Here is an 18144-nt window from a genome sequence, read left to right on the forward strand (position 1 = left end):
CATGATGCTTATTAATCCTTGAGCTACTGAACTCAGCTTTGAGTTTCATAAAACATCAGCCTGAGAAAGAAATATTTTTTAACATTAAAATTCTGTCAGTTATAAACAAATATCATTTAATCAATCAGCATGAAAACCTTAATATTAATAAGGAGAGGATACTTAATAATCTGAATATTGGATAAAAACAGAAGATTCTTCTTAGAGTTGATTTTTTTTCTTGAGGGAGAGTCTCTAGCCCAAGCTGGTCTCAAAGTCGGGATCTTCCAAAAACTGAAATAATTTTCTTCATGGTTGGGTTTGCAAGTCAAAAATCTTAAATATTTGCTAGCTGGCTGCTTAAATTCTTTGAAAGCAAGCAGTAATACATTGAAAATGGTACCATCAAGGAGATCAGAGTAAATCCACATATTTATTTTAAGAATTAAAAACCATACCATCGGAAGTATTGTGATTAGTTTCACTACCATCTAGAATGTTTCTCTTTGAGTTGTTAATAAGAAATGACCTGAAGATACCCTAAACAATACAGGATATTTATCTTGATTGATCATCAGAACTTGATGATGAGACCTTATCACTAAAGATACTACATACTTTGGTCACAGGACATGAAAAAAACCAAGTTGCTACTGGCCAGAAATATTCCCCTCTGATGGATAGTTCTCACAGTATTGAAGGTGTTATGCAGGCTGCTGGGGATGGCATGAGTCATCAAAATGCTCAGCCAACTGGGAACCTGTGTGTAGCATGATTAATACAAACTCAAAGACAAAAATTAGGGTTCAACCTGAAGACCAGCCACTGGTTCTTACCTCTACCTCAGTCCAAAATGGCAATCCTGCCTCCAGGAATCTCAGAATGAGACTGTGTGTGAGCGTTGTCTCCTCCCATCTTATATTCATCTCTAGTGCTGGGATTATAGGCATGCACCACTACTGCCCAATTTCTATGGCAAACTAGTGTGGCTACTGGTATTAAAGATGTGTGCCACCACTGTCTGTTTTTCTCTCTGAACTTCAGGCAAGCTTTATTTATTAAAGTACAAATGAAATATCACTACACCTGTGAATCTGTGTATTAAGATAAGTCCACAGGTGCAATAGTGGCACAAGTGTTATGAAGGTCACCAATTGCTTTATGAATGGATTTAAGGCTCACTCTGTAGGATAAACATGCATGCTTGGTACTGAAAAACTGTAGCTGGGTGGGGTTAGCTCACAGGCGCCATGAGTGAATTCATTATTTTGCTAAATGGACACAATATCAAATATCTATCTATATTATAAATGCACATTTCTGATCTCACCAGAGAAATTTTTTTTATATAATAGATATCGGTTAACATAGAAAATAATAACTGATTAAAGTGCACAAAATAAGTATCTGTGGATTGCTCAGCCACAAACAGGATACTGATAACATCCCTATCTCCAATATTCAGGGACTATCATGGAAGAAAGGACAAAAGGAATGTAAGAGTCAGAGGTTGGTCAGGAGTAGAGCAATACAAGGTCTTCTGGAAATTACAGGTCTATTGCACTTAGGAATCCATAGCAGCTTTAGATGCCAGCACAAGTCCTACACAAGTTATAGCTAACCCATACTCCTGCACAGAAACAGAAGAGGGACTCATGAGCCCCTAACTGGGGAGATATGGACAGTTTATAGCTTCTAGGGATGGGTAAGTCAGTTTCCCTTTTGGGCTATCCCTATGGGTAGGTCAACTCCCACCAGTAGATGGTGTCACACCCATTGAGTCTATGGGCAGCACAAATTGAACTCCATGGTTATTTATTTATTTATTTATTTATTTATTTTAAAGAAAAAGATAAGCGATTAGGAGGGGTTGGAAGACGGGAAAATAATGGAAGAAGAGTGAGGGGTGAATATGACCAAAATATATAGAATGACATTCTCAATGAATTAATAAAATATTACATATAAAAGGATTTTATTCTACTCGAGATAGTACTTAATATTTAAATAAGTTTCTCCTGACTATTTTCAAATGAATATGTTTTTAGTCATATTATAAACAATTGTATGCCCCGTATCACGAAAACCCTCACCAGATGCCACAGATGTGCTCACAGCATCCTGCTGGACTTCTCAGCCTCCAGAACCACAAGTCAATTCAAGCTGTTATTCCTTATAAAATCCCCAATCTCAAGTACTTTGTCACAACAAGAGACCACAGCATGACACATTAAGAAAGGATCTGGAAGGACTTTCAACACGAAGACGAAGAGTGCAATGGGGGCACTTCTGAGGGATGAAGTCAGGGACCAGAGCTCTAGACACACTGGAGACAATCTAAGGTATCACAGTTCCTCGAAAGGGTGCATGTTATCCAACCCCGCTGATGTTAGTAAGCAAATGTGTACTTGATATTCCAAAGATGCTGGTTAAGTTACTAGCCACACACGGAAAGCATAGTGCTTGCGAAAGATCCTAAGAAGTTTAATTTTTATCTTGCCCAATCACATGGTACAAACAAGAAGCTCCAAGAGATTCAAATAGCCAGGTAGGAAGCATAACTATAATTTTCAGTTTCCCAGCAGGTGTTTCCAGGTTAATATAAGTAAGTCAGTCTATAGTAGGCATACACCTTCATGTTTGAATAATTTTACCCTTATATGCTTGACTATTACATTATAAAAAAATATGGTCATCTACGAAGGCTATTCACTGGGAGGGGAACTTAAATTATTGTGGAGCTTTCTCTAAAATGGATTTCTAACCAGATCCACTATCTAAGGTGGGTTGAAGGTGCCTTGAAAGTCTGTATTTTACTAAGTTCTTGGGCCACAGTGCAGAGGTGACTGTCATTTGGCTTGGGTGGTAGACAAGGACCTGTTAACTCATATTCACCTGTTGAAGCCCAACTTCAAGTTGGAACCACTCTCTTATCTGTCTCTGTCCCTGGATCCCTAACGACTTTCTTACTGCAATTTTCAATTACAACCAGCAAAAACGAGGGCACTCTGGCTGCCAAAGTGCTTAGTTCTTAGAAACTATGGGCTAGCCTCTTGAGATGTGCACACCACGCTGAGAAACTGTGAACTCAGAGTGGTACAAAGAGATAATGAAAGAGACTTGAAAAGACAAGTATGGACCCACAATGCACCTTTGCACACACACACACACACACACAGCTCGTTTCTTTGCTTGGCTTCTGTTTAAATTTCTCTAGCGGACTTTATTGCAGCCAGGGTCTAGGAAACAATACCTTGGTTGACATGTGGATATTGGCTCCTTTTTCTAGAAGCAAGGTGACCATATCTGTGTGCCCCTCTTGTGAGGCCAGATGCAGTGGGGTGACCCCTTGCTTCGTCACAGTGTTAGTCTCAGCTCCGTAGCTCAGCAGTGTGGAAGCTATCTGCATCTGGTTCTTCTTGGCAGCAATGTGTAAAGGAGTGTAACCATTCTACAACAGAAACAAAAAGATGGGTGTGACACACACAGTACATAGACACACAGCACACACACAGCACACACACAGAGAACACTTAGTTAGTACTCAAATGTTTACCTCCAATGGAAATAATAAAGCATAACCAGCCAGAAAAGATAAATGTAAGCTTTTTAAATTCAAACTCTTACTTATGACATTTCCATCTAACCATACTCATCTTTGTAACCAAAGACAAAATAGCCCCCATTATACTCTAGAATAGATACAGACATAAAAGCATTATCATGTCTCTTCATTATTACATTCTCTTCCAAATAAGAAAGTATGGCAGATACCTCTTCTACTTCTTTGATAGTTCTTAAATACCTGGAGGTGGATTTCATCTCTAGCTAACGAATTCTCTAGAGTTTTCTCTCTTCTAGGCTAAGCATCTTATTCCTTCAATTCTTCCTCACTCTTTGGTCTCCCTGAAAGAAGACCTGCTCTGAGCTGACTATGATCTGCCTACACTGCTTCCAAACACGCAATTTCACACCACTGAATTCTATATATCAGATCCAGTTCTAACCACACAACTTCTATGGTATTGCTACAATGCTTGTATTCTAACTGGAGTGTTCTTTCCACTCCTTGAGCAAATGCTGTTGCAGTCCCAGAATAAGCCAGGCTCTGTGAGGGGTAAAGGAACACAAAGGCTGATAAGATTTGTGTTGTTAGGAACCTGATGTGACATTACTCTTTTCCAGTCATGATCAATATTTTAAAGATGTGATCCTAAAATATACTTTTTTAAATAAGTGACTGAAAGATGTGACATCGTGTATAATTTTCAACATAAATACATATTCATAAACAGCACAAACTAAGATAGTCTGTTGACAGGCAACCAGGCTTGGCAGGAGCTGTGTTTGAGTATAGATGAATGATATGCACCAAAAAGGGGCTGGTAGTCTAGAGGCCCACTTCAAAAGATCCACAATGCAGCTGACCCAGATGCACATTGAAAAGGCAAAGAAACAAGAGACTCTTTATAGGGGCAGAGTGAGAAGTTTGGTGCTAGAAGGAACGGGGAAATGAAATTTCTGTTTTATGGGCAAGAAGGAAAAACCTATATTGCCCTTGTCAGGTTACATTTCTGACTGCTAGGAAGAAGATTCATCTCCACAAACCCCTCTGCACTCTCAATTGATAACTTCCAACTCTAAAAATTGAAAAAAAAAAGGTTTTAGACAAAGCAATTGGCAATTGGTAGAAACAGAAAAAAAGGAAAACGTTATCAAAATTATAACTATTTCATTGCAGTTATTTGAAAGCAAGGTCCATGTATACTCAGATTATAGCTACATGGCAGCTGGGGCTGTGGTCCTCACCTTGGCAGTGGCGTGAGGGGAAGCACCCTTCTCCAGCAGCAGCAGCGCCACCTTCTGGTTGTCATAATGAGCAGCAACATGGAGCGGGGTAAGGCCATTCTGTAAGGGGGGTGTTTAAATCTCAGCATTAATACGTTAGCGTCAGCTGCTCTGAAGCTACCAGGATGCATGGACGGTGCTATCAATTAATTACATGTTAATTAATTAATATGGCCAATGGAAAGAAAAAACATAATATGATAATTTTCATATTAGAAACACAACTAAAATGGAAAATGTTTGTGCTGAAAATTAGCAAAGGGCAGCTTTCTTCTGGTCATGGCAAACAGAAGTTAAATTTCTGTGTACATCACAAGGATTCTTCTTGGCATAGAGGAGCCGTGGGCTCCTTAGGATAAGAATACACATTAGAGACACTGCAAGAAAAAAAAAAATGCTTCTAAATTGTAGTGTCCGACAACAGTCAGACCATGTACGTGTGTATTTGCTGTACATTTGCCTGGAGCATTCATCTTCTTTTTTGATGACTGTGGTGGCGCACGCCTTTAATCCCAGCACTCGGGAGGGAGAAGCAGGCAGATCTCTGTGAGTTCGGGGCCAGCCTGGTCTACAAGAGCTAGTTTAGGACAGGCATCAAAGCTACAGAAAAACTTTGTCTTGAAAAAACAAACAAACAAACAAACAAAAAAGTCAACAGAGTCGATGATTAAAACATATTATGGAAACTGTTTACCTTTCCTGCCGAGTCTGCGGCTGCGCGGCGCTGCAAGAGAAGTTTTGCCACATCCAGGCTTCCATACTTGGCTGCTACGTGCAGGGGGGTGAAACCTTTCTATAGTGCAACAAAGAAATATGAAAATTAGGTTTTATGGGTCTCTCTCTTTTTTTTTTTTTACTTCAAGTCTTTATAGAACTTTTGTTAACCCATTAAGCAAACACTATTGATTCTCCATTTGCAAAAAAAAAATGATTGCACGATATCTGTTACGTGGATAAGTAAAAGGGTTAGGAATGAAATTTAAAGCACTTAGGAGGCAGAGGCAGGCGGATCTCTGTGAGTTCGAGACCAGCCTGGTCTACAAGAGCTAGTTCCAGGACAGGCTTCAAAACCACAGAGAAACTCTGTCTTAAAAAACCCAAAAAAAAACCAAAAACAAACAAAAAAAAAGGAATGAAATTTAAGAGGAACTGGTAGAAGCTCTGTTAGACTTGATGGGGTGAACAACAAATGTATCTGAAGTCCTGGAGACTGAAACTTGCCGTTAACAGATTTGAGGTTCATAATATGCTCTGGTGTCAGTATACTGTTCTGATTTATGAATGGAAAACAAAATACCAAAAAGCCTGCCTTTCCTCTTGCCCCTAACGTGAACGCAACCAAGTAAAATGCTGCCTTTGATTTCTTTCTCTAATATTTTTCTTTAAAAATATTTCTTTAAATTTTAGAATATTTAGGAAGCTTGAGTTAAAAACAATTATTTGATTCAACTGACCTTTTTTTTTTTTGCAAAACTGGCTAGATTATCTACATAATAAAAATATTCTATCAAAAATATCTTTTTTAACGCTCTAACATTTCCCCCCTTTCCCAGAAGACCATGCTGTCCAAAGACCAATTTATCTAGTCAAATCTATCGTCCTGGTGTTCCATTGGCTGACCAATACCAGATACTTAACCACACTAAAGCTTCAACAATGTGCTTTTAAAGGATGCCTGTCCAAGTCTGGACCGACAACCAGGGAGCTTGCGTGGGACCAACCTAGGCCCTCTACGTATATGTGACAGTTGTGTAGTTTGGTCTACTTGTGGGACCCCTAGCGGTAAGAGTACAAACTGTCCCTAGCACTTTGGCTGGCTTTGGGCAATCTATTTCTCATTTTGGGTTGCTTTGCCAAGCCTTAATACAAGGGGCGGGGATAGTTTAGTCCTACCAAAACTTGGTAAATCATGCTTTGTTGATACCCATGAGAAGCCTGCCCCTTTCTGAACAGAAAGAGAGGAGTGGATTAGGGAGGGGGCAAAGGGAAGGTGGAGGGAGGGAATGGGAGAAGAGGAGAAAAAGGAATCTGCAGTTGAGTTGTAAAATAAATGAATAAATTTTATTAATAATAATAAGACGCCTATGCTATACATTTATATGCACACACTCATTGTCCTGTGAGCCTAACCAACAGGGGTACTTCAATGAGTAGCAAGTTATAGAGTCCCAGTCCTGAAACCTCCAGGTGGCACAGGTCCTGAGCTGTGATGTTGACCCATCCTCCAGGGCAGACACTTCAGTCACGTGCTTTTCTGGAACAGTAGTGGGAGTTGGAGAATTCTAACACTGACCAGGGTCTAGAAAATAAACCCAGAAAATACTTCTGCACTGAGCACTATTTAAGTCCCCGTACTGGCTGACTCTGTGTGTCAGCTTGACACAAGCTTGAGTCATCAGGGAGGAAGGAGCGACAGTCGAGAAAACGCCTCCATAAGATCCAGCTGCAAGGCATTTTCTCAATTAGTAACCAATGCAGCAGAGCCCAGCCCACAGTGGGGCCATCCCTGGGCTGGTGGTCCCGGCTTATATAAGAGAGCAGGCTGAGCAAGTCATGAGGAGCAAGCCAGTAAGCGGAACTCCTCTGTGGCCTCTGCATCAGCTCCTCCATCTAGGATCCTTCCCTGTTTGTGTTCCTGTCCTGACCTCCTTCAATAATGAACAGCAGTATAGAAGTGTAATCCAAAGAAGCTCTTTTATCCCCAATTTACTTTTTGGTCATGGTATTTTTTTCAAAGCAAAAGACCCTAAGTCCCCATCAAAATCTTTATTCAATGATTCAAATAGTCATCTCCCGAGAACCAATACTGCTCTTTCATAGTGTCATAAGACAAATTATTTTTAATTAAGATGTTTTTCTTTCTATCAAAAAAAGGAGAAAAAAATGGTCTTAATAGTTGTTGGAAGAGAGTGGATTGTCTGGCCTTTCTCCTGTGTGGGACAGATGTGGGAATTACTTCTTCCTCGAGCATCCATCCACAGAAATTATACTGCCGCCAAGGCTCCGCTCCATGAACCCTGTGCACACCAGGGCTGGATAGCGCTAGCCTGGGGTGAAGTTGATTTCTATGACACAATCTCACAGGGAGGAAGAAAAAGAAGCTCCTTGTCCTTACAATGCAGCTGAAGTTGGGCTGACCCCTTTATACAGCTGGAAACCCTTACCAGACAAAACTGCATAGTGGTGTCACTACACAGTAATGGGCAGGGGCAGGGGGCATCTCTTGAGTCACAGGGCCACTTCTCCCCATGTAAATCTCAGCAGCGCGTCATCTCCCTCTGGTTAAACACTTTGACGGCTTTAATGATGACGAGTCACCAACATCCAGCTGGCCTCAGTCACTAAACTGTTCTGTTTAACAACCGCTTCTATTTTATTACCCTACTGTACTATGGCATTGGTTATTTTTTAAATCCTAAAAATTCTTAAAAGACAAGAGACTATTTTCCACTCTTCTACCTTTACACATATTAATTCTATTCCTCGTCCACTGGGATGGCCGCCGTGTTTCATGGGTTACCATTATCCACCGTACATTTGTTGCTTAGGGTCTAAGTTCTGATTTTTTTTCTTTTTGAAGAACTTTTTTTTAACATTTGTTCACTTTTCAGGTGTCATAATTTGAAATCTTATCAATGTGTTCTGTCAGAACATTTTTAAAGATATATTATTCTTATTCTACATATCAGAGTGCATGCCTGAATGAACGATAGTGTACCACATGGCACTTCAGAGGGCAGTAGAAGGCGCCAAATTCCCTGGAACTGGAGTTACAGGTGGCTGTCCATTTCTTTGTGAGCAGCAGATCCTCTGTAAGAGCAGCAGGTGCCCTTAACTACTGAGCTATCTCTCCAGCCCCATTTCTGAACATTTTTGACAGTCATGGTCCAGTAGGCTTGTATTAATAGTAACTACTGGGCAGCTCTCACTTCTGAGGGCTCAGAGACCACACCGCTACTGCAGTCCACACTTAATAGCTTCCTTCTAGTCATGCACAGTATTTACTATGTAATTTTAATGCCATTTTAATGCATCTGAACTGCTACTGCATGTGTGGAAAGTGTTTTGCCCTGGGACAAGCTCATGTGTTCTAGGATTCTATGTGCCTCCTTTTTCTGTTCTTCTGCACTAGCTCCGTCTAATTTGCTCCAGCTATGTGTGCATGTTCACACTTTATTGTAACTCATCTCCATGTAGTGAATTTCTAGCAAATAAATCCAAGAGAAGGAAAAGCAGCCCTGCATCACCATGGAGCCTTATATTACAGTCTTTGTTTTGTATTAGTATCTGTGCTGATGTGCTCATGAGCTGATGTGCAAACCGTTTCTGTCTAGACACTGAGGTAACTTGGACAAGACTGAAGGCAGGAAAGGTTGCTGTGGTGGTTTGGATAAGTGCCCCCCATTGTCTCAGGCATCTGAACACTTGGTCCCTAGCTAGTCACACTCTTTGGGGCAGTTATGGGACCTTGAGGAGGTACAGCCGTGCTAGAGGAAGTATATCACTGGGGTTACCTTCTGAATGTTTACAGCCTGGCCTTACTTCCCATTCTTTTTCTGCTTCCTAGTGTGCTGATAAAATGTGGCCACCTAGGTTCCTTCTCTGGCTACCCCCTGCCATGTCATCCCTGCCATTGTAAGCATTGACCTTCTGGAGCCACAAACCAAAAGAAACTCTCTCTTATATAAGCTGCTTTTGGTCATGGCACTTTATCTTAGCAACAAAAAACTAACTGATACGGTCGGAGACTACAAAGGAAATGAGCTACCAAATGAGAGGTGATGGGGCAAATACTGGGAAAGGCGGGACGAAGCAAAGGGAGCTGTCACTCGGCTCTGTTACCCAGCAGAAAACAGTGCTAATCTAATGCAGTATTTTCTACTTCATCATTGATGCCATTTCAACATATTAGGGACCCCCCCTTTTTCCCCTAGAGAATATGTTTTATAGCTTTTTTACTATGAAAAGAAAAAGTAAGCTTTGCTTTGTGGTAAAGAAGTTAAGATAATCACATTTCTGGATGCTTATACCAAAAGGAACTAGCACTTTAATTAGAAGATGGGAATATGAGACTTTTCCTTGAAGATGTTACATAAAATTTTGCAATCCCGTCTCATCATTTAGATTACAGTCTAAACAACTTGAGGAAGACACAAGTCAGAGGCATGGCAGAGGTTTTCTCCTCCTAAAGCTTCTGCAGTTGAGCACGGCCTGGACTTGGCACTTGCGCTCTCTTAGCTGGCCCCTTACCTTGGTCGCTAAGGAGTGTGCTGCTCCCGCTTCCAGCAGGACAGAGGCCACGTCAACCTGTCCTTCCCGAGCAGAGATGTGCAGGGGTGTGTACCCATTTGTAGTGGCTGCATCTGGATGAGCCATGTGTTGTAGAAGTAGCTGGACAATTTCTGTCTTACCCAGTCGGGAGGCAATATGTAAAGGCGTCTGTTCCTCCTACAACTCAAGGCAAGAGATCAGTTAGCACCTGGCAAACCCAATCTTACTAGGAATGTGTGCTTCTCAAAACACTCAGTGATACCTTCTTCGAATCTCTACTCAGAAACAAAAATTGTTACTACCCTCCCATGGCTTCATTAGTATTTGTTGTAGAGTGATCAATTTGGTTACAAAATCTCCCTTAAGTTTTTAAAATGATTTTATATGTTTTTTTTTAAAGATTTATTTATTATGTATACAACATTCTTCCTCGACGTATACCTGCATACCAGAGGAGGGCGCCAGATCTCAGTACAGGTGGTTGTGAGCCACCGTGTGGCTGCTGGGAATTGAACTCAGGACCTCTGGAAGAGCAGCCAGTGCTCTTAACCTCTGAACCATCTCTCCAGCCCCTGATTTTATATGTTTGTTTGTTTATGTGTATGAGTGTACATGTATGAAAGTGCAGCATGCATGTGCAGTTCCCATGGAAGTCAAAAGAGGCATCAGATCCCCTGGAATTGGAGTTACAGACAGCCATGAGCCCCATGTGAGTGTGGAAGCTAAAACCAGTCTTCTGGGAGAGCAGCAGGTACTCTTTGACTACTAAGCCCCCCCTTAGATTTTTAAATAGGTTGTACTCTCATAAACTTGGTCATTGCTTGATGAACACCCAAAGAGCATCTCTTAACTACTTAAGTCTTCAACCCTATCTTATGCTTACTAGTATGCGAACTCGTGGTTTTGAAGGAGAAAGAAATTCAGTCGAGAAATCCTAAGACCTAGGTTCTCCTCCTCCAAGAGCTTTCACTGAGAGGCAGGATTTATTCTGGGAATGGAACCAAGAGAAAAGACCCAAGGAAACTGGAAAATGCTATTCCTACTTCTCTCCTGAGCCAAGGACACAACTGCTGGTCATTTTGTTCTAGGAGAACTGCGAATAAAGACAGCATTGTGACATGATTTAAAGAGAGGCTCTTCCAGGAAGCACCACATATGAGCCCACACCACACATCTAGGACCTCAAAGATGAAATGGAACGCTGGCAAAATGAAAATGGAGGGAACTCTCTGCCAAGTGTTTTTTTGTTCTAAAAGCAGAGAGGATGGAGCTGAGTAGAAGGGATAGGAAAAACATATCCAGCAAGGCTCATAAGATCACCTGACTCTAACGTGTAATCACAGATAATGTTCTCAGGGTTATAGAACTAGGAAAAGCCACTGTCTCTTATAAAAGTAAAACGGAGCATGCTGTTAGGAATGCAAAGGGGTGTATCTTTATAATCTTCCCCAGGGTAAGTCATCATAAAAGCAAGGAAGGAAAAGCTAGGGGAGCTGCCAGGAATAAAAATGAAAGGAGAAAAAATATAATAGATCCTGTCCAAATAAATATAATACTTTAACATTATTTTTAAAAAATATATAGGAAGAGATGAAATAGAATAACTCGAATTTCACAGAAGGGAGAAATTAATAAGTAATAGCAACACAATTATTTTACCCATCAAATTCAAATTCTATAAACATCCTCAGCTTATAAATTTCTTTTATGCATGATGCATATATGACTTGCCATAGTAGGCACCAAAAGGAAGCATAAAATGTACTATTTGCTAATTTTTCCAGTTAAAATGAACAAGAATGTAATGGGGTCAAAAGAGATACAGTAAGATGGTCAAGAAGAAAACAACCAGGACAAAGTGAGCAGGAATGAGCAGAAGAAGAATAAATGGTGAAGAAGCATTAGGTCAGGATGCTGAGAAGAGACTCAGCGACTGTCTACAGCAAGGGTCTCCTGTAGACCTCTGCCGGGAGAGCCCAGTGGAAGGGGGTGCAGAGAGGGACACACTCAAATGTAGATTTAAAAACTATTCTTGAAAGAGTATTGATTTTATTTTACATGTATGGGGAAATTGTGGCTTTCAGAGAGTAGGGAGAGGTTGGCAGATGGTGACGTTTGGAGCCCTCTCTAGTCAAGTGACAATCTCTAACTGGCAGTAGTTCCTGGATTAGTGATGTTAGTTAATTAACCAGTAGTTACTAGTTAAATGATTTACTGTGATTCCCTAGCCCTCAGACCCCAGAGTGGGAAGGGCTTGTCTGTTCACTTCTTTGTTGGTTTGTTTAAATAAAAGTTAATTATGCTTTATCTACTTTAAAAATGTTTTTGACATATTTCCATCTGAAAGTGAAAAAAATAATATAATTTTGTTATTATGAAAATCCTTCAATGTTTAAGCAGGTATATAAAGTCTTTTCATGCTTGGGCATTTATTTTTTTGTTGAATGGCAAAACTTGTATCTGCTTCCTTGGGATAAATTTAACCGAAATCAAGGCACAGAATTGGGAAAGCGCAGAAGACTCAGAAGAATGATAAAATTACAGAGGAGTTCTGGTCCCCTGACCCTTTCCAATACAGCCTTTTCACAAAGCATAAGGGACTGGGCCACAGCCCAGACGGGAAGCAGGTGGTCTCTGCTTCACTATGGAAGTCTACTATTTACTTTGCTCCTAGGCAACCAAAATTAGGGAGACTTGCTGAACCCAAACTTTTTACAAAAAGATAGAAAGAGCAGCAGCTGGGCCAAGGTTTAAACTTTTGATGAGATTCCTGCCACTAATGCTCCCCCAAACCATGTCTGCTGTCAGCTGAGCAAAATTTTAGGAGTTGAGCTTCAAATAAGCTTAAACCTGAGGATCAGGCCATTGCTCAAACCTAAAAGCAAAGGCCAGGCCCACAACTGTGCTAACAGAACACATCTCTAAACAAAAGGGATTCCAGAGGGCAGACCTTGATAGGCTTCTGACTTAAATCCACGAAGGACAAAGGACAAATAGGGACTTCCAGAAAGGACTGGCCAAGGTCAACACATTGGCTTACCAAGACACAAATGCATAGTGACCCCAAATCTGTCTAGAAAAATATGCCTCATGCCATGGCCTGATGAGAATGGAATACCTGTATTTCTGCTTTTTTGGGGGGTGGTGGTGCTGGGTAATAACTTGCTAGTCTATCTGGGTCCTCTAGCAATGAGCTCTACCTTCAGCCCCAGCTTACAGTTTTAAAATTAAAAATATTAATGTGATTACATGCATTTTCTTTTGTTACATATTGGAAGTAGGAAAAACATGACTTAGCCCCTGGCTATATGAAGATGGCATATTTCTTTTAAAAATCCAAGAGATAAAACTACATACCAAGAGTTCTTGAGCATGAGCCCAATGTAATAAATGAGCAGAATTTTAAAATATTTCCTCTTTGGGAAGGGATGAGTTCCAGAGAAGTGGTATCAGGTGAAGAAAGGTATTTGTCATAAACGTGCTTCCTCCCTGTCCAGTACCTGCCCACCTTCTTCTGAGAACTGTCCTTCCCCATTTGGATAAAGTAGACATCTCCTGGTCTTGTGGCTCTATAAGGGATGTCAATCATCACCTTCCCCTCCCTAAATAGGCTGATTCATGGGCAGGGCTCAGAGTTGATCCCAGGCTCAATATAGAATAGGATGAAAAACTACTTATTTTCTTGGGTAGGTGGGGCAGAAATGAGAGCCTAAGATCATAAACACAACAGTTTGTTGACTTCCTTCAGCAAGCCACACCCCAGTAAGCGGGACTTTGTTGGAGAGGAATTATTGTCTCCTGGCAGAACCAGTTAGGAGAAAAAAATCAGGGGTATAGAAAGTGTTTTATTTACTCTAATTATGTGATCAAAGTTCATCAATGAAATCTTGAGAAGTGGGCAGAGCCAGTTACTAAAGCCACAGTGGAGATCCTAGCCATACCACATACAAGTCAGTTTAAAGTCTCATGCACTCAAAAAAAGTTAAGAGGTATGCAGTAAAACAGGTCCAGATGGAGAAAATCTCGAAACAGGCTAGAGTGTGTTTAAAAATGTACATAGGCTTAAGAAAGAAAAGAGAAAGAATGTAGACAGATAAAGAGAAAAATAGCTTTAAATGATAATATATATATATGTATGCACGCATGTATGTATGTATAAAAACTAAGCATGTAAAGATAGAAAATACACATGGAGACTGGACCCTATACAGTATTATGTTGATTTTGAAATTTTGGATTGCTGATAAACAAATGACAACTGCTAAGAGAAATGGGATTGTGAATGAGACTGCTAAATTGACAAATTTAGATACTCTAGTGCTCTCTTAACTTTAAAAAAGAATTTTGAAAAACCGTCAAATGGAAGTCAAAAATGCTTTGGCAAAGAGATTTTGCATTTGTTTCTACAGGAAAGGAGAGGCTGTGGGTTCCTTCAGAATTAATATGGATCAGGTATGATTGGTGGGATCTTCTGAATCTTGACAGGTGATGTATATCAGCAAAAGTTATAGGTGATCTTCCCAGGACTTGACCAATATCTCAATTTTCTCTGGGACCCCTAAAGATGTTTTCTCCCACAAGCAACAAGAAGCAGGTTGGGAAACATAATGCCCACATTCCCAATAGATAGAGTGAGTGGCTATTGGCTACTTGGTGGGTTATGGATGTTTGTTATCATTTGGGGGAAAGCAGGAATATAGGATAAAAAGACTACTATTAATCTCAAATTTTGCATTGGCATGGATTTTGGTATATTGATACAAATTAAAAGTTGTTTTTGTTATACTGTATATATGTTTCTATTCCTGTTTGGGGTCTTGTGCTTATGCAGCTTATTTAAAAATGCAATGTATAATTAAGAAAGGAGTAGTTAATCATAATAGTCAAACTATTCTGTAAATTTAAATTATGTAAAATTAGTCACATGAGGTATGTTTTTAAGGTTAAGTGGGTATATTTTAGACAGATGTTTCTCAAATACTTCAAAGTCCTCTAGAATGTGGCATTTAAGATGTTTAATAATCCAAGGTTTTTCATGTCAATGAGACACATCTGATCCTGGCAGCACCAATTTGCTTCATAAAAAGGATAATGGCTATCAAAGAAACTCCATATGGAGTTTGCTTTCAATACAGCAAAGCTAGCCATTTGGATAAGAAACTGTTCTTGCCTTGACTGCTGACGGTATGCTGTACAGACTGGACAAGCAGGGCACAGAAAAAGACTGTTAAACTTTTCCAAGACAAGGTAGGACAGTCCTTTGAGATTCCTGCTACACAGAAGAGTCTGCCAGACATTCTTTAGGACACAAACAAAACCAACTGAAGAACTTTGCCAATACAAAGAAGGATAGTATTACATCATTCTGGGGTCTTAGACGGAGTTAAAACTAAATAAAGTTATAGTTTTCCTTAGTTAAGATAAAAGTAAATTAGTTACAAAACTTTGGAATGCTAAGATAAGACAGATAATGGACTATTTTCTATGAATTTGCTAAATACAAATGGACTGAATATTATAAATGTAATTCTTACTTGATAACTGTTTTGTTGTATATAGTTTTACTTTTTTTTTTTTTTTTTTTTTTTTTTTTGGTTTTTCGAGACAGGGTTTCTCTGTGGCTTTGGAGCCTGTCCTGGAACTAGCTCTGTAGACCAGGCTGGTCTCGAACTCACAGAGATCCGCCTGTCTCTGCCTCCCGAGTGCTGGGATTAAAGGCGTGCGCCACCATCGCCCGGCTAGTTTTACTATTTTTAAAGTTGAAACTTTTCATTTTTATTTGGACAATGTGGAAAAAGAAATAGAAAATATAGTAGGGCAAGGAAGCCTAGCTGTAATTAGGAAAGATGCAACACAAAGGGAGGGAATTAATTTTTTAAAAAAGAAGGAAAAAAAAACAACTATGAGGAAGTTAGAACTGACTGGAAATGGACAAATGTTACCAGGTGAACTTCAGTGCCTATTATTCTGGGAAAATAAATATGCAGAATATTCAAATATATAAACACCAAAGTAGAGAAACAGGCAGACATCATAACAAAAATAGAAGAAATAAAACAGGGAAAGGAAAGCATTATAAATTTGAAGCCATTTTGTTTTTCGGTAACTTGGAAACAGCAAATCTGATTGGCTCTGGTAGAAAGAAATAACGTTTAGTATGTATAGTGCCATATGATATAGACAAGACTATAAATTTACAGAATAATAAATGTAAAAGAGATTTTATTTGTTTTTCTTTTTTTTTTTTTGTTTTTTTTGTTTTTCGAGACAGGGTTTCTCTGTGGTTTTGGAGCCTGTCCTGGAACTAGCTCTTGTAGACCAGGCTGGTCTCGAACTCACAGAGATCCGCCTGCCTCTGCCTCCCAAGTGCTGGGATTAAAGGCGTGCGCCACAACCGCCCGGCTGTAAAAGAGATTTTAAAGACTAAAGACGGATAAAGTCAATCCCATACTTCTTGCATGCCAAATGTATCAAATAAAGCTATACTCCATTCCAATGTTCCCATAACTTCAATGTATTTTTTATTGTATGCACTTACATAGTATTTCTTTTTTCTATAGTATTATTGATCTGATGCTTTCAATTTAATATCCTACGGTAACTCCTACTGACTGTTAATTGAGAGATTGAGAAACACCTAGAAAATTGGTTGTGCACACTTCAGAGCATTTGTGGGGATATTCCCAGAGATGATTAAGATATGGGGAGTAAATCTTCCCTATTTGTGAGCATCAACATCCAATAGACTGGGTTCCCTGGATAAAGTGCACTAGCAAAAGCATGTGCCTGCATCCTCTTTGCTTCCCCAGTCATTGTGAAGTGTGTAGCTTTGCTTTGCTGTGCTAGTTAGCTTTACATCAAGCCCAGAAATATAGATTCATCCAATCCTAGTCTGTGAGCCCTGGTCCAGTTAGCCCCCAAAATTCTTTCCTTCCTCCAAGTTATTTTCTCAGGTATTTATCGCATTAATAAGAAGTTGATGGATATGTACACAGTGGAAATTTAAAACCAAGGAATTAAAGAAGACACCCCATCTTAATAAGGGGATCACGTGCTGCAATAGAAGAACGCTGGTGAGCTAGCACCTACCCTGGCTCTGGCGTCCACAAGGGCACCATTCCTCAAGAGACATCGGACCACTTCCACCTGCCCAGCCCGGGCCGCCATGTGAAGTGCTGTTTCACCACGCTGCCAGAAAACAAAGATTGCCCAATCATAAATAAACTCACTGCTCTTGATAGCAAAGAATAAAGATGTCCTTTTTGGTGAAATTCAGCAAGACATCCAAGTGTATAAATGATCTATGAGGAGGCATAATTACTCGGTTTAGAAAAACATAGGATTGCATCTTCTCTATCTTTAGAAGGATAAACGTTTATAAATGTTTTCCATCAATGGCAAACCAATGAACTTACCCAAACATCCAGGATGCCCTATGGTTTAACTTCAGGACAAGTTTTGTGTAACTTACATGGGGGTTAGGTGAAGGTGTGATCTTTCATCCTACAAACCTAAAATATTTCATCCATCCTATTCAATGAGAATCTCCAGATGTCAAAGGTCAAGTTAATACATTGCAAAAATAAATCATATCACTTATACCATACATAAATAATTTCCTTTCAAATTGCAAACCTTCCTTCTGAACAAAATCTCATGTCGATTTGTCTTTTTGTTCTGAAATTAAATCACAACTACTCATAGGAGAAAACTAATTTTTCCAGGAGGTACCCTGCTTATTTTAATGGTTGTATTCAATTATAAATGGTGATGCAGAAGGCTACCAAGAGGTAAGGGAGGCAGCTGTTAACAGTTTCATTTGCTGCACAGGCATCATGTCAGTCCTCGGTTGTCTATGCCACAGCAAGGTCTGACATATTCCTCAGGGGAAGATGAAGGAAGTGGTTAGAGACAAGGGATTATTCTCATAGGGGAACCTGTTATCATGGAAGGGGACAGGGATCTTATCATTCAAATAATCTCATAGTTAGACCACGATATTAGAAGAAGACAGGTTGACTCAGCACAACTGTTCTAGAGGGTAAG

General features: G+C 39.9%; 1 protein-coding gene across 50 annotated transcripts in view; it reads right to left on the bottom strand.

The window, feature by feature from the left end:
• Ank2 (ankyrin 2) overlaps window positions 1-18144 on the bottom strand; it is a 532749-nt gene that overhangs the window by 84983 nt on the left and 429622 nt on the right. For 42 of the 50 annotated variants that reach the window (XM_057793904.1, XM_057793906.1, XM_057793908.1 and 39 more), the window contains 5 exons: window positions 17188-17286; window positions 10078-10275; window positions 5522-5620; window positions 4789-4887; window positions 3233-3430 (listed from right to left, as the gene is read on the bottom strand). In XM_057793904.1, coding sequence (XP_057649887.1) covers window positions 3233-3430; window positions 4789-4887; window positions 5522-5620; window positions 10078-10275; window positions 17188-17286 — 693 coding nt within the window. The remainder of the gene's footprint in view (window positions 1-3232; window positions 3431-4788; window positions 4888-5521; window positions 5621-10077; window positions 10276-17187; window positions 17287-18144) is intronic. The other 8 variants (XM_057793905.1, XM_057793896.1, XM_057793930.1 and 5 more) reach the window with 1 other exon arrangement.

Source organism: Chionomys nivalis, chromosome 18 (assembly GCF_950005125.1).
Source record: "Chionomys nivalis chromosome 18, mChiNiv1.1, whole genome shotgun sequence".
Classification (NCBI taxonomy): domain Eukaryota; kingdom Metazoa; phylum Chordata; class Mammalia; order Rodentia; family Cricetidae; genus Chionomys; species Chionomys nivalis.